The sequence below is a fragment of the Morone saxatilis genome, unplaced genomic scaffold (assembly GCF_004916995.1).
Source record: "Morone saxatilis isolate NCDOM2014 unplaced genomic scaffold, NCSU_SB_2.0 Contig18, whole genome shotgun sequence".
Taxonomy (NCBI): domain Eukaryota; kingdom Metazoa; phylum Chordata; class Actinopteri; family Moronidae; genus Morone; species Morone saxatilis.
Genome location: NW_023339740.1, coordinates 18,494,234 through 18,507,618, shown reverse-complemented (window position 1 = coordinate 18,507,618; position 13,385 = coordinate 18,494,234). Strand labels below are relative to the sequence as shown.

The 13,385-nt window shown below is 39.5% G+C and overlaps 1 protein-coding gene across 1 annotated transcript in view; it reads left to right on the top strand.

Annotated features, from left to right (window-relative positions):
- iars1 (isoleucyl-tRNA synthetase 1) overlaps window positions 1–13,385 on the top strand; it is a gene marked incomplete in the record, with an annotated part of 42,627 nt that overhangs the window by 20,176 nt on the left and 9,066 nt on the right. The window contains 8 exon segments of the mRNA XM_035661636.1: window positions 1,140–1,260; window positions 1,415–1,506; window positions 2,035–2,112; window positions 2,687–2,808; window positions 4,810–4,912; window positions 5,293–5,376; window positions 8,565–8,739; window positions 10,941–11,053. Coding sequence (XP_035517529.1) covers window positions 1,140–1,260; window positions 1,415–1,506; window positions 2,035–2,112; window positions 2,687–2,808; window positions 4,810–4,912; window positions 5,293–5,376; window positions 8,565–8,739; window positions 10,941–11,053 — 888 coding nt within the window.

Below are 13,385 nucleotides of genomic sequence, written 5' to 3'. Positions count from 1 at the left end.
GGGCCTTTATTGCCTTTAATCGATAGTGACAGCTGTGGAGTGTAGAGGAAAGGGGGGAGAGAGGGGAGGATGACACGCAGCTGAGTCACACCCTTGGCTGCTGCAGCAAGGACTCAGCCCTTGGTACTGGGGCAGCCTACCAGGGCGCCCGGCAACTCAGATTAGTTTGACAGCTGAATAACTTTGCATTAAGAAAATGTCATCCTCACAGCTTTCCTTTCCAGATACTGAAATATGACCCAGATGCTAATCTTGCATAGATCAAGATAAACTAAAGTATTTGCTACATTACAAAAATGTGTGTGCTGTCGCCTTCAGAATCATTATTTTGTTTTACTGACATTTAAACAAGTTGTCTAGCTCTAACACTCTTGTTGAAGATGCATTGTACCTTTCTGTATAGTGCATTTAAAGTCACTTTAAATGTCTAACTGGGGCAACACTGCACAGTTTTGCAAAGTTTATTCTGACTGCTGTTTTGTTTTTACATCTCTCTGTCTTAAACGCGAACACGCATTATTTATTTGTGTCGGCCCACTTACACATACAGTAAACAGCCTCATACATTCACACATTTAAGTTGATACCTGGCTGTACACACCGTATGCTCTCACTCACTCATAATCAATCCTGCCACACTCCCCAACCCCTGCACTGTCTCTCTTTTATAGGCTGTACCTCATCAACTCTCCCGTAGTGAGAGCAGAGAACCTGCGTTTCAAAGAGGAGGGAGTGCGAGACGTGTTGAAGGATGTCTTCCTGCCCTGGTATAATGCCTATCGCTTCCTGGTGCAGAACGTACAAAGGTTACAGAAGGTACATGTGTAATGAGCAGAATAAAAGGTCATTACTTCCACAACTCCTACAATATTCCTTTAGCTATTCCTAGTCTACAAAAAACAGCACAGCAGTTTGTTAGTATTGTTAACCAATTACTTATTAGGTAATCTTTGGTACAAAAAGGAAATTACTTTGTTCACCACAAAGAGTAGCTCTACAGTTACTGTCCATGACCACTTTTTTTAGCCCCAGGTTTCAGCTGCATCACATCAGTGATACTGTGTCCAATCAAATTGTCAGAGGAGTGCACTAAATTATCATTTGTGTTAATGCTTCATTTAACTGTGTTTATTTGTTAGGAGGATGACATTAAGTTCCTTTACAATGAAAACACGGCAAAGCAGAGTGACAACATCATGGACAAATGGATTCAGTCGTTCACACAGTCCCTCATCCAGTTCTTCAAGGCTGAGATGGAAGGTGAGACAGACCCAAACTCACATAATACTATTCTTTTCTGGACATTGGCTGAGAAGATAACCACTTCATATCTTAAAATCCATCCCATCTGGCAACCTATTCACGTTGTTTCTATATTTAGCTTAGATAAATTAATAGTAGTTTCTTATTGCAGTTTACCACCTGTACACTGTCGTGCCTCGCCTTGTCAAGTTTGTGGACATGCTCACCAACTGGTACGTCAGGACCAACAGACGTCGTCTAAAGGTGAGATGAAACCTCTGAATCAGCGCTTGTTTATAGAGTTAATGTTTTTTTTTTATTTAGGAAAATACCTCGTGCAGGTGTTTGACAGCAGCTGATATATAGCCTATAATTTAAATGTATGGAGTCCCAGGAGTGACAATCACAAGTAGTAATAGGATCTGTTGAGTCAAAAGTATACTGGTAATTATATACATGAGTGAATAAAACAGATGATGCTGCTCTTNNAAGAGCAGCATCATCTGTTTTATTGTATCTGTATCTTTCTTATTTATTTTTATTTTTTAGTTGTTTGGATAAGCCCATGAATTATTAATTTTTTAAAATAAAAAACGTGATTTAAGCTACCACTCTTCATCTCTTCATCATAGCCTCCATCTGTGGACATTATAGCCACCAGTTTGTGGCCCTCCTGGTCAGCATTTGGTTGATGTGGATTGGAGATACATGTGCTGAGGTCTGCTAGGGCACATTTGTCTTTTCACTGTTCTGAAGGGACTGACCATATTGATGCATGTGTGAACTTTGTAGGGAGAGAGTGGCATTGAGGACTGCCTGTGGGCGCTGGAAACCCTCTTCAGTGTTCTGTTCTCCATGTGCAGGCTGATGGTGAGTCATGCTGTTTCTGTGTGTCAGTGTGTGTGAGACTGAGACAGAAAAGAGACTGTATGGAGGAGATTTGTTGTGGTGAGGTTTTACTTTGGTGCATGCAAGACACAAAGAAATAATGGTGGTATGAAGAGGTGTGTGTATGTGTGTGTGTGTGCTTGCATGGCTATGAATAATGCATGAGTAGTAGGAGTTTTTATTTATAACACATTGAAGATGTGTTTGCATGTGAGGCGAGAGGCACGCTAAGAACCAGTTAGCCTAACCCAGATCAATAAAGATCAGCTGTAAGCTATACAAATTAATTAGCTGTGGTTGAAATGGAAGAGAATCGCATTAGAAGTAACCTCACTCTCAATTCTGGCACAATTCTGTTTGAACTTTTGCACCATTTGAGGAAAAAGATCTACAGTAATAATGTGTTTTTTATGCTGACTTAATGGCTGCTTCTGACTTTTAGACCTTTATGTCAAAAAATGTAAATTAACTAACTACAGTACAGAGCATCTAAAAATCCTCTTCTCTTCTTTTTTGTCTCTCATGTCTACTCGCTTTCTTCCATCCTTCCCTTCAGGCTCCCTTCACACCTTTCATTACAGAGATGATGTACCAAAATCTTCGCCACCTCATCGACCCCGCCTCTGTTGAAGAAAAGGACGCCACCAGCATCCACTATCTCATGCTGCCCCAAGTCAGGTTGGAAAAATTCTTCAATAAAAACTTTTATTTTATTTTATTGACATGGACTGCTTCTGCCACTTACATTAAAAAGGAACTTTGAATGACTCAATCTATAAAGTATACTTACAGAACTAGATGCATCAGGATCTGTCTAATTCAGCTCACAAGGTGACATTGATTGATCCTTTAGTAATGATAGCTTTCATTTTTCTCTGTAGGGAAATCCGCTTGTTTATTTTTCCTGCTTTAGAACAGCATCAGCTACAGAGCAGCATCCCTGGATTTAATAGGATGTCTTGTTCAATGACTCTTCAGCAGTGCGGACACTTACTGAAGCCGGATTTCAACCAATTGAATATAACCAAGGTCATCTGGTTTAAAAACTGCCACTCTTGCCACACAGTCACCCTGCGGCTCACACAGCAAACCCCCCCTTGTGTTAGCCCCTTTTCTCGCAGGATATCCACTGCTGATCCACAGCCTAATCAGTCTTAGCCAAAGTGCATGGCCTTACTTTACCCCAACCGTATAACACTCTGAACTCCTCAGAGTTAAAGCTTTTGAAGCTCCGGAGTCCACAGTAGTTTCTAGATAACTGTCAGCCTTCACAGCAGCTGTTCTTTTTGTGTCTTACCCATTTTTTTATTTCATTTTGGCTGTTTGCTACCTTCCACCACTCTGATTAACTTTCCCATTTTAATATTTAATATTATACGTGTTTTGAGGGATCAATTGGTTCTTTTAAGAATCGGCTCAGAAACCACTCAAAAGCAAATATCTGCCTGCTCATGTGTCAAATGCAAGGCTCTTTGTTTCTGGGTGATAAAAGTGAATCACAGATGATGCATTTTCCACAGCGGTACAAAGTCAGTTCCAACCAACAACCAGATTCAAGACAGTGAAATCCCTGTGCACAGCCACCCTCAAGTTCACTGCTCTCTTCTCTAAAATGAGTCTAACTCTGTTTGTATTTTTAGGGTGAAACTGTTGAGGTCTTCTTTAGAGAGTGATGGGAGTGTTTGCACTTTTAACACTGACTTAGAAATACCCACACAGAACTGTCTTGATTTCCAGCTCTGCAAATGGATGTTGCTCACGACATATGATCATGTCTGTCCCTTCTCTTCAATTACTGAAGTGAAATGTGTGCTTTGGTGGCTGATCAGTTTTTGAAATGCCTTGGAGGAATTTCTAATTGCCCAAACTTAATTGCATCATCTTTAACTATACAAAAGTTCTGACATGATTAAACATCCGTTTGATTTAGCAAAAGGAAAATAGTTTGTGTAATGGTTCATATAATCCCCCTGTCACTTAGGCAGCACTCAGTGCTGCTGCTCCTTTATTAGCCGCTTGTCCTTCCTGCTGTCGAATGGGACTACTTCACCCCCTCCCAAAGGTCAGCCACCAATCAGGTGGAGGGAACAGCTGCTCCTCAATCAACTCATTAAATGATTGGCTGTCCCTGGCGTCCTCTCCTCTTTCATTTTACTCCACTGCTGTGTGCACACACAGAGGAACACACCGCAGGAGTAAATGAACAGGCATTGTGCACGTACACACATACACAGTCTATGTTCCTGCAGACAGTTGGGGCTAATATTGCTATTATGCGTGATTATCAGTGGCTGTGCAGCTCTAATTTGGATTCAGTGGTGGAAGTCTTAGTGTGCCTTATTAGCGGATGTTCCTGAGTTAAACTCTGGCACTGATGGTTATGAAGTCTGTCTTTATTTAGATGTGTGCTGGTGTGGTACTAACCTTGTCATGCGCTAATATTCATTTTCATCAGAAATGCAATTGCAATTTCCTACATCCTCTTGTTATAAGAAGGAAGCTTGGTCAGGTGGCACTCGTTACTATTGCAAAAGTCCCACCAGGCGGAGGAGTTTCTTGCTGCAGCACTTAAATGTCCCCTCCAGTATGACCCGAACTGCTCTCAAACCATGAAATTGTAAGACTACTTCTGATGTGGTGATACTCAGAAATGCCTTTATTCGTGTTTCTGTTTTTCAGGGAGAGTGTGATTGACAAGCGCATTGAGAGCGCCGTGTCTCAGATGCAGTCTGTGATTGAGTTGGGCAGAGTGATCCGAGACAGGAAGACCCTGCCCGTCAAGGTGAATCATCAGCTTTATCTATTCCAGTTCAGTGTAAGAGGTACAGTGAATTAAAACTTAAGGAAGCAGGCGGTATATCGGCTGATATTGGCTTATTGTTTAGATGTAGCGATGTCGGCCAATTAGGTAACAAGAATTTTTTAATGTAGTGCTATGAGATTTTTGTATGTTGCAAGTATCAATATTGGTATCCAGCATCAGTCGCACACTTAACATTTTATGTACCTTGAATTCCTGTAGCTCTCCTATACATTTAGGTGGTTTTGTCATATTTGTGCACAAGTTCTAGTATGGTATAGGTTTGTTGTCGTGTTAAATTAACAACACTGCTTTTGTTTATTGGAGCTACTGACCAATTGTAATGTTTGTGTGTATTTCAGTACCCATTGAAGGAGGTGATAGTTATTCACCAGGACCCAGAGGCTTTGAAAGACATCCAGTCTCTACAGAAATACATCCTGGAAGTAAGTAAACTGTCTTTTATACCAGTGTTTTCTTTCAAGGCAAGAGGCTCATCTTCTCATCTAAAGTGTTTCCCTATTTTTTCTGTTTATCATGCTTTGATCAGCACTATTAAATGTATAAGTCAAAGAGAAACGTCACCTAGAACTTTGTTGTCACTCCAAAGCCAGTATGTTGACTTTATAGGGGAGGTGTAGGATAGAGGAAGTACTTCATATGCCGTTTTTATCTTAAACTGTAATTAAAATCTGTGCTTGGTTAATTTAAAAGGGGGTGGAGCAGATGCCTTGGAAAATGATTTCACATTTGATCTGCTCCAAATGCCGCACACACAAACCCCTCATCAAATATAGAGTGCAGCCACAAGCAGTATGTTTTTATTTCCTTCAGCGCACGGAAACATTTTATTGCACTTAATCTGTTTGTGTACTTCATAGTCACAGTAATCGTTACAGTTCACATAGCTCTTCTACTGTAGGTCTTGTTTCACATGTAGAACCTACATTACTGCTGTGGCTCTGTAAGTTTACCTTTCCAGGTAAGCTGGATGTTTTTTTTGACGTTCATACAACGTATGGTATATTCAAGGACATAAGGTGCAATGTCAGGTGTAGTTTTTGTGAAAGCAGCATCGTTGTATGGTTATATAGCCAAAAGTGCAGATTAATTCAGGTGTTGTCCGAGAGACTGGGGAGAATTACCACTCAGACATTAGACAGACTAATTGTCATAGCCTTTTAGTGCAGGAAGCCATTAAACTGACATTATCCCTTTGTCTTTGGGTTTGATTTTCTACAAACAAAACTCAATAAGTTCCTCGGCTGACTCAGATAACCCCACAAATGTCTTAAATAAGAACATCTCAACCTTTTGCATGTTGTATCTGGGGATGTGGCTGCTTTTGTTCCTACTATAGTCTTACCGGGTCCCGAGCTGAGAAATGACTGATGCATCTACGATTCCCATACAATGTTGACTTGGAAAATTGACAGAACATTTACAGATTAAGGTTCACTTGTGAAAAGGGCTACTGTTGCAACCTTCTGCTGGGTCCCTTAAGCTTTATCTTAGTTCAGGCCACTTCTTATCTCTCACTCCGTTTCATTTCTGGTGGGAAAACATTTAACCTTTTCCGACTTCTAGCTTCCTTCCAGTAAACAAGGTTTATTTGATCAGAATTGAGAGCAGGCTAAGGTCCTGCAATCCAGGGAAGAACCTTCAAACTCCTACTACAATGTTGGTCTGATGTAGTTTCAATTGAACTGAGAATTTGAAAGTAAGGTAGATTAAGTCTGGATTCACCCTTTTATTGTTGCTTTTTCCTCGATTCCTTTATTATTATTCTATAATTATTACTGTTTCACAGCTAATTCTCTGTGATTGATTTAAATTGATTTTACCACTACTTAAACTTACTACAAGGAGGAGGAGATATTAATTTAGTACTGGTGCCTCTATATGACCTATATAAGCACATGAGACCATCAGCAAGCAAGAAGGTTGGCTATTTCTATATAGTTATTCTTAATGCCTGTCACCGGGTTGGATTCAGTTGGATTCCCCTTAAAATCAATTAAAAAAAGGCTGTGGAAATGCTACTGCTTTTGTCCACTGGGGCTGCCAGGATCAACTAAAAATCTCCGCTTTAAATATGAACCAATTGGGCACCTACAGATAGGTAAACAAAGTTCTGTTGTTCCAGGACCGCGCTCTCTTTAAACCTCTATGCAATGACTGTTTTTATAGTAAAATAAAATTAGTATTGCCGTTATCGACTGGCTTCCTGACTGGTTGATTTCATGGTTGACTTACTCTCTGAGTGAATTTAATTTTTTTGATCAGCCATTTGCAACACATGTCTAAAGTAATTACAGTTTTTAATTTGACTTCTACAGAATGTAACAAAGCATTTAGCTTAACTTGAGACCCCTCAGAATAGCCTTTTCTGATATATAGACTAGAGTAGCGGATACTATTGGCACCAATACTAGCACCGCCATTTTTCACAGGTTTGACCATTTTAGTGGCCAGTACTGACGTCTTGATATAGCATTTCATACAAAGCAGGGGTAAATCCTGTGCGATGCTGATTAGATTTTTATTATCTATTACTTGAGGCAAAACATGGATTTAACAAATTCTCTTAACATCCAGAGGAAGGAGTATAGGCACATAATGGGATTTAGTGTTGATGGTCAGTGGCCATTTACATTTTTTGGCTGACAAGCTTGTTGATGAATCTACTGTCGGCAGAGTTTCTGCAGAGCTCAAGTTGCTGTGAAATATTTCTACTTTTTAAGTTATCACATACACACACAGACACACAGCCATATACGTATGCCCTCAAGATGAAAGACCTTCTTTTTGTGCACTTTGCATCAACTCACTCCTTTATTCACTAACCAAGCTCAGCTCAAAACCCAAGTTCCAACTATTTTCAACCCCACGCTGGCCTGACGTTTATTACTCAGCCCACTACAGTAGCTTATCTGTGCTCTCTGTCAGCAAGTCAGTTATGCTAGAAATCACTCAGTCAACTTTTCAGTGTGATTGACTGAAAGAAGCCGTGCATGTCAGGCCAGGGTGCTTGTCAGTATGGCTAAATTTAGTATCTCTATTGCTTCACCAGATATGACTGGATCACAGATTTCTCTCTCCATTTAGATTGAAGAATAAAACATATTGAAAGGCAGAAGTATGGATTCAATAGGAGGAATGGCTCACTGACTGACTTACTGGTTGATATCATGGCTGACTTACTCTTTGAGCGAAGGACTTTCTGTAATCAATCATTGATTGTCTCTCAACAGTACATGCCTGGGGTATTTAAAGTTTTTACTTTTTGAATTAAATTAAGTTTAGGGACCAGAGTGTAGGTGTGTAAGTTAAATCCTGCACTGGTGCTTTAACGTCTGCGGTGTTGGCAGGAGAGCTTTATCTGTTTTCTTTTGGCCATGTAATGGTATAGCTGCATGTAATAAAAACATGGGGTGTTAAAAGCGATTTTATGCATAATTTAATTGAACTTTTGTGAGTTTGCAGTGCACATTACAGTTTAATTTTTTACATTTTTTTTGTTTTTGTCAAAAGTAATAACCCTGGTACAGTATACTTGGGATATTAACACTGTACAAGCAACTACAAGACAGTGACATTACCTTGACGTGTGTGTCTTTTTTTCATCCTCCAGGAGCTTAATGTGCGACAGTTAACACTGTCAACAGACAAGGACAAGTATGGTATCCGTCTGAGAGCTGAGCCAGACCACATGGTGCTGGGCAAGAGACTAAAGGGAGCCTTCAAAGCTGTCACTGCTTCTATCAAAGAGCTCACCAGCGAACAGCTAGAGGCCTTCCAGAAGACAGGTATTTCCGTGACACAAAATCTACGAACTGTATCTTTAAAAATTGCACGTGTACTGTTTTCTATACAAGTGACCACACATACCAATGACCTAATCAGTACGCAGTGATTTTGTTTACCAAATAATTAGTGAAGGTTAGCATCAGGATATTTCACACAACTGCACAATTGCCACTTATTGTGTTGAAATCATATTTATTTCACCAAAAACTCAACTATGAATCCTTGCAGTGAAGTGGGGCACAGACAGACGGCCAGTTTATCCTCAGAAGGCAAACCCTAACCCTTCTGAAACTATAATCAGAGCTCGAGTACGGATCAAAGCAGTGCAAGGTATCTTGTCTCTCCAATTATAGAAAGACGAGGAGAGCCCCCAGAGTCTCTGGGGAAGGAAGCAGTGGAGGTCAGCTGGGCTGTGGGAACTTAACATTTCCAATCACTTGGATGTTTGAAGTCTAGCCAATTGGAAGGAAAAAAAGAGGATGAGTGATGGAAGGAAAGAGATAGATGTGGGGTAGGATGGTGGAAAATGATGGAGAGAGAAAACTCACAGATGAAAATGTGTACTGCAAGGTACTGTTTCATTAATTTATGATCACAGGCGAAATGTGATGTTTCATCGCACAAAACTTGCTTTTAAGGGGCTAAACTGTATAATGTATCGCCTATCTTTGTTTAAAGGAAAAGATCAACACTGTAAATGTGAAGCTACAGCAAGCATCCAGTTATTAGCTTAGCACAAAGACTGGAAGAAATGGGGGAAACGGTAGCCTGACTCTGTCTAAGGTAACACAACGGGGAGAGTTTAGAGTTTATCTTTTAACTGATCAGTCAGTTAGTGGAAGGTACACTACGCTCTCTATCAGCTCCCATTCAGTTGAGAGTCCACTTTTAACCTCTTGAGCAATTTCTAGCTCAGCATCCATGACTCAGAAAATCTTGTTCCAATTTAGACTATGAGGGTGGCCAGAAACTGATTGTGGGTTCATGGCCATTGGTTGTATTACTCATTATTCCTCACCTGTACCTTTTGATCCCATCATTTTGACGAGGTAGAAGAAAAGAGGTTAAGAAAGAAGGTGGAAAAGTTCAGGGAAAGGAAGGAGGGACACAGGAAATCAAAGCATGGAATAGGATTAGATAGAAACAGAGTGACTGTTTCACCCAGCCTCTGGGTGCGGAGAAGTGAAGAGGAGAGGAGAACATGGTCATGGTTTTTAGTCAGAACACAGACATGGGTAATTGCTGCCACTGGCAAAATGGAGATATAAACTTGACTAGATTGCGTTCGCTGTATTGTTTAAAAGCTCATATCTCGTGTGGATGTGGCCAGGAAGACTGCAATGTAAGGAATCTCAAAGTGCAAGCAAATACCAGTCCAGACCCCAGCTAATTTAAAACAAAGCCTCGGCCTGCATGCGAGTTAAGTGAACGCTTTATTCAGTGCGACTGGGCGTAATTGAAGCCTTTTCAAGCATCCTTCTCAAGAGACGAACACAGCCAAATAAAGACTCATTTTACACAATCTGTGGCAGTTTATTCAGATTTCATTAAGAGAATAGCCAGGCGCTAAACACTTGTTAATCATTAACTTTGCAATAAAGTTTGTGGCCAGCATTGATTTAATCATAATGGTCCTTAATAATCAGTAATTTTCAAATGCATGAATGCTTCATTGTCTGTTATCAGACTGGTGGTATTTTAGTTTTTACCAATCTCAAGAGCAAGAATTGAGGATCCTTTTAGATCTTTACAGAGAAAGATGTGAAAATCAGTGTGTTTCATTTGTCCACTTTAATTATTATGTTACAAAAATGTTATCACTTAAGGTCAAAAACTTTCATTATTAGATGTCACCCCAACTGATTGTGTACTGAAACATTTTTCATGATTAACTCTTCAGGCCATCACATAATTTTGTCCTATATGATTGTTACCAAGAATATCCCGACCCAAGAGGAAAATCTTAATATTTGTAGGAGCAAACATTTTAATGAGTATAAAATGAGTATGGTTTGACTTTTAATGGAGACATTTGTATGGACTGTATAATTTATGGTGGTTCAGAAACAGGGTAGGGTTTCATGTTATTGTATGAATATGTGAACTATATTGAATGCTGCCATATAATGATGTTTCATTTTATGTTCAGTACCATAAATGTACGGAACAACATTTTAAAATTATGGTGGTTAACTTTAAGGGTCCATCATGGTGGACGGCCATGAGCTCCATGAGGACGACCTGAGGCTGATGTACACCTTCGACCAGAGCTCTGGCTCTGCCACTCAGTATGAAGCTCACTCTGACGCACAGGTATGCTTGAAGTTTAAACCCAATCATTTTGGCAGTAGATACCTTGGCATGAAGATTGAACACCCTTCAGGAAAAAAGGATCAAAAAAAGATTCTTGATTTTTCTTCTTTCAAACGTAGCGTCCCTGTTAAACTTAAGGAATATATTGTATAGATAATATGAGGCTACTCCTCACATGACTGCCTTCCAGCAGTTTAAAAATAGAAAGTCCTCTTATTTTTTTGAAATTACTGGATCTAATGTAAACTCTACAAAGTTTAAGAAAATGTGTAGTATTGCTAGTTTCTGTTGTAGAGCTCATATTTGTACAGAAAATGGGAAGAGTCAAGAAATTGGTTGGCTAATATTAATAATTATAATATGCTTTTTATTCTTACATTCTTTTATTAAATCAGTAGTTTGACTTTTTGGAAATGTCAAACTGAGAGTTACATGAGAAGTAACCTCCAGCAGCCACTTAGATTAGCTTAGCTTAGCTTAGCACAAAGACTGGGGGAAACAGCTAGCTTGGCTTTTTCCAAAAGTAACAAAGTCTACGAACCAGCACCTGTAAAGCTCATTTGATAACACATGTCATGTCATGTTGACATGTTGACATGTTGTGGTTTTGCAGGGGGTTTATGTGCCAGACTATTTCTTGGCAGCAACTTCCTGGAGTCCCCACAAGGTTGCCAAACAACCAGTGGAGATTTCAGGAAGTAACTGCACCCAGCCAAGAAGTAGTCCAGCCTTTATGCAACACTAAGCTAATCATCTCCTGGCTGTAAGTTCATATTTAGTACAGACATGAGAGTGTTATCATTCTTCTCATCTTAGTTCTTTTAAATGTCTTTTAAATGCATTTTATTTTCTTAACTATAATATTTATTCTTAAATTTGGTGCACCCCATTATTATGGACTGTATCGCACATATTTTTAAACTAATGAAATTTGATAGACCATTAGTGTACTTTAATTATCATTATTATTATTATTAAGAATGACCAAAATTAACAAACAATTCATCAATTCTTTCTAAGATTGTAGTCACTCGTTAACACACATGAAAAGGTATAGAAATACACACACAGACGCTCTCTTCTACCCTTCTCTCCTACTACTATACATTACTAACTTTTGAGCTACAAGTTTAAAGTAACCAGATCTAAAAAAAGATAACTAAATAAATGCTCCTGCACCAAGCTGCCATATACTGTAAATGCAGTTATGTGTCTTTACTGTGAGTGTGATGTATGAAATCATTTCACGGCTAAGTGGAAACCAGCATGTATGCGTTTCCCACAGGCCCACTCTAATCAGTGCTCCTCCAACCGTATACACACCACACGGCTGCACCTAAATACCAGTTTACTGAGCTGGCTTTTTAATTCTCTCTGTTACTCTCGCTCGCTCGCACCGACTCTCCGGCACCCATCTGTCTGTTCTCTCTCTCAAATTCTGTTTCTCTGTTTGCTTTGTGCACTTTTCTCTGTCACCCTGTCATCTCTTTCCCTCCTTCTTCACATGGTAAAGTGTTCGGGGCTGGCAGCAACTCAGCCTTACACAACGTGACACTCATTTTACTTTAGTGACTCACACAGACAATATTGTCATTGCTTGGTTGGTTGTTTTTTCTTTTTAATCTTTATATTAGAAATATTTGGATTTATTTAATAAAGATTGCTTATGCTTATGCTGTTACGGGTTTTTGCCCCGCCTTTTCCAGTTGTATAGTTTGTAGCATGAAGGAGTCTTACTCAGTGGCTACGGTAAGCACATGATACCCGAGGATGAATAGGGTAATAAGGTTGTCACATCATGTGAAATTCTGTCACTCTGTGTTACTATGCTGTCAAATTCATATTGGAGTAATTATGGTGTTTACATTATCAGAGTAAATGAAACTATGTTCATTTTAAATTTCCATCAGTCAACATTAGTGTGTAAGAGCACAAATATGTAATTCATGCCTCAACTTCAACATTACAAGTGGAAAATCAATAAAGATTTTACAACTGCCTACTGTTGACTAATATTTGAGTAGCAGTTAATATCAAATATTTGCTCAAATGTTAAAATTTTGATATTTGTGCTCAAATACACAATGGTGGAGCCATTCGTAGGGTTGGGTTGGCCAGCCTCAGGGCAGTACTCACTTTGGAGTGGCACAGAAATGATGTTTTTTCTGCATGGCAACCGTATACAAACCACACAGCTTCACCTTAACGCCAGTTTACTGAGCTGCCTTTTTAATTCTCTTCGTTACACTCGCTCACTTGCACCAACTCTCCAGCACCCATCTGTCTGTCTCTCTGTTCTCTCTCTCATATTCTGTTTCTCTGTTTGCTTTGT